General features: G+C 40.9%; 1 protein-coding gene across 1 annotated transcript; it reads left to right on the top strand.

Moving 5' to 3' along the window:
• The first annotated feature begins 2,171 nt into the window (after window positions 1–2,171).
• LOC130206637 (trace amine-associated receptor 13c-like) lies at window positions 2,172–3,340 on the top strand. Its single transcript, XM_056434695.1, has 2 exons — window positions 2,172–2,344; window positions 2,524–3,340. Exons 1-2 carry the CDS (start codon window positions 2,172–2,174, stop codon window positions 3,338–3,340), a joined length of 990 nt encoding a protein of 329 aa, XP_056290670.1.
• Window positions 3,341–3,652: the final 312 nt, after the last annotated feature.

Raw genomic sequence — 3,652 nt, forward strand, 5'->3', positions numbered from 1 at the left:
CCCAGACTTGTCAAAGCGCCACCGACTTGCAAAATAAAATCAGTGTCGCATGACGAACAGTCAAACACCCGACCAGTGGGCCTGCGATCTCGGCGGAGGGGGCCGGCGTCCGGCCAGCACCCTGACGTGCGAAGGAGTAACGAGGACCCGCACATCTCTGCTTGCAGCTTTCATTACCTTCGCATTGAAAATGCGGAAGGTTATGTTTTGATCGCCGTGTATTTATTTTAGGGCTGTCAGCGTTAACGCGTTAATCTATGCGATTAATTTGGCCGCGATTAACGCACTAAAATATTTTAACGCAATTAACGCAACTTTGTTTACTTCCGGTGTTCGTTGAAGTTGTTTCACTCCTGAGTGTCAAACCGCGGCAGTGCGGTTTGACACTGTTTCCATTTAAAAAGAATTATTTCTCCGCGAAAATACGGAGCAGAAATAAATTTGAACTCGTGGATTAATCAGTCGGGTTTCTTCCTCCGCCTCCTTCCTCCCGTCTGCTCCTCCGATCCACAGACACACAGAGGGGCGACGTGTCGGGTGACGCGGCGCGGAAAGAACTCGTCACACGAAACCTTCACCGTGATTTGTCAATCCGTTTGTCTGTCAACATTTAGCGAAAAAAACAACCAATGAACACTCAGTAAATCACAAAGGACCTCCCACCTCACAGTTGAGGCTCATTAGCAACCTGTCAGTCAGAGAAGACAGAGAACACGGGCGCGAGGACAATTGTGCCTCATTGTATAGAGCTGAGATTGTTCTGGAATGTTTGATGTATAACACGTGGGTAAGTGTCATATGCAAACGCCTTTAAAAGGTGAATTTACATTTTCTTTGTAGAATAAAGAACATACCCCCAGCCTCCAGAGGGTTAACGTGACACATTTGAATTTCAGTCAGTTTAAACTAACTGACATTGGTAATTACCAAGGCCACTTGTTCTGCTGTTGTTCAATGTTAAAGATGACAGGACCAATGGAGTCTCAAATACACCTTGTTTTACTAATCTGGATGTTTCACTGAAGAAACAATTTATCATCCACAATATTAAATACCTCGCTGGCACTTTATAGGTAGGAGCCTCTTTCAAAACAAAGCTCTGTGTGAAGTTTTGACTTTAAAAAAAAGAAGAAGAAAAAACCTTTTAATCGCGATTAATCGCAAAATGTGCGATTAATTAGTTAAATTTTTTTAAACGATTGACAGCCCTAATTTATTTATTCATTCATTTGTATGCGTGTTCCTCGCAGAACAAAAAAAGTTTGAAACTGAATCGCATTAAATTTGGTGGGATGATTGGTTATTACCCGGGGACCATTTGATTAGATTTTGGGATCGATCGGGTCAAAGGTCATGAAAAGGTCAAAATCTTCTTGAATCGCATGAAATTTGGTGGGATGATTGGTTATTATCCGGGGACCATTTGATTAGATTTTGGGACCAATCGGGTCAAAGGTCAATGTCAAGGTCATGAAAAGGTCAACATCTTCTTGAATCGCATGAAATTTGGTGGGATGATTGGTTATTATCCGGGGACCATTTGATTAGATTTTGGGGTCAAGGTCATGGAAAGGTCAAAATCTTCTTTTTACCATAGCACGGTCAATTTCTATCCAATTGGCATGCAACTAATGCCAACGTGTTCATAATTCAATGGCCAATCTTGTGGTATGCGAAGGTATGCGCTCTACGAGTGCCCATTCTAGTTTATTTCTGCTTTTGTTAATTTATCAACCTATCCCTGTGGAATAGTGGAATCTGTTTTGTTAACTTCTCATCTTAAGTCGATGATTATTTAACCTTTACATTATTTGTTGAACCATGGTATTAGTTTAAAAAAAACTACAGGATAGTAAGAGCTGAATTGTTGCTTCATTTATCCAATTTCCACTACCATGTAAAAAGTGGGCCGGTCTTGGGCCTGAAATTCCTGGGCTGAAAAGTGGCCCTGATGGACATTGTAATTGTTCATTGGGAAAAAAGGAAAAATGAGGAGGGGGAGATGAAAAACAAGGAAAAGCCCTATGAAGATAGATCCAACAATCAGGGAGAAGTTCAGTCACTCCCACTAAAAGAAAGTTGCCACAAACGTAAAAGAAGGAGGGATGTGGAGGAAGAAAGAGATCAGTCGTCTGGCGAGCTTAGCAGCATCTTGACGTCTCTTCCTGAGAATGAAAACCCTCGAAGAAGCCGAACTTTGCTTTCCACAACTCCTCAACTCCTCCTGCAAGAAGCCCATGCGTCCTCACTCTCTATCTATGCTCACTTACACGTTAATGTCCTCCCTCTCTCTGCTCACTGTGATTCTCAACCTGCTGGTCATCATCTCCATCTCCCACTTCAAGTATTCATATGTTTTAACACTTTATAAAACTGTGAGCAATAAAGAAATGAACTATTAATGGTACAGAACAAAACTAAATATTAGATCTAAGACTTTTAATCGAAATATGTTGTGTTTCATTGTATGCTATTATGTCCAATACCAATAATGATAATCATGTTGTTTTCTTGTCTCTCCAGGCAGCTCCACACACCCACCAACCTCCTCCTACTGTCTCTTGCATTCTCAGATTTCTTCGTGGGATTCCTCATGTACTTTCAAATTGTTCTCATAGACGGCTGCTGGTTCCTCGGTGACCTCATGTGTGTTATGTATTATGTTCTGGACTTTATTATAACATTTGCCTCTATAGAAACCATGGTTCTCATATCAGTTGACCGATATGTGGCTATTTGTTATCCTCTACATTATCCCAACAAAGTCACACTAAAAAGAGTTCAAGTCTGTGTTTGTCTGTGTTGGATATGTTCTGCTTTGATTCAGACTGTGCTGTTGACGGATAACCTGCAACACCCAGGCAGGTATAATTCCTGTTTTGGAGAGTGTGTCATTGTCATTAACTACATTGCTGGAATTGCAGATCTTTTTTTGTCTTTTATTGGCCCTGTCACTGTCATCATAATTCTGTATATGAGAGTTTTTGTGGTGGCTGTGGCTCAGGCTCGTGCCATGCGCTCTCATATTGCACCTGTGAATAGTCAGCGAAGAATTAAAGTAACTCCTAAAAAATCTGAAATTAAAGCAGCCAGGGCCCTTGGTGTTGTTATTATTGTGTTTCTTGTGTGCCTCTCCCCATATTTTTGTCTTTCACTCACAGGCCAGGACACCTTGTTCAATGCTTCAACTGCTACCTTTGTCACATGTCTGTTCTATCTTAACTCCTGTCTTAACCCTGTGATTTATGCCTTTTTTTATCCCTGGTTTAGAAAAGCTATTAAGCTCATTGTTACACTTAAGATACTGCAGCCTGGATCATGTCGGAGCATCATGGTTTAGAGAGACGCTGCATGGTGGCTGAAATGAGACAGACCGATTGGTCATGCTGGTGAGAATTTAGTTACAGATCTAAAAGCTTTGGCTGAATGTCTTTTGATGTAAACACTGTTACATTCAAATCATACATGTTTCTTTGCATTGTGTATTGTTTCAATGCAACACTAAAGCAACTTAGAACAATTACAACTAGCAACTCTTTTATTTTACCTGACTCCTGTGAGGCCAACATATAACAAATTAATTGAAGGATCATGGACGAATATAGAAATAATGTTCACGTATATGGGGGTAGTGTGGTGGCTGACTCCATTT

This window comes from Pseudoliparis swirei, chromosome 2 (genome assembly GCF_029220125.1).
Source record: "Pseudoliparis swirei isolate HS2019 ecotype Mariana Trench chromosome 2, NWPU_hadal_v1, whole genome shotgun sequence".
NCBI lineage: Eukaryota > Metazoa > Chordata > Actinopteri > Perciformes > Liparidae > Pseudoliparis > Pseudoliparis swirei.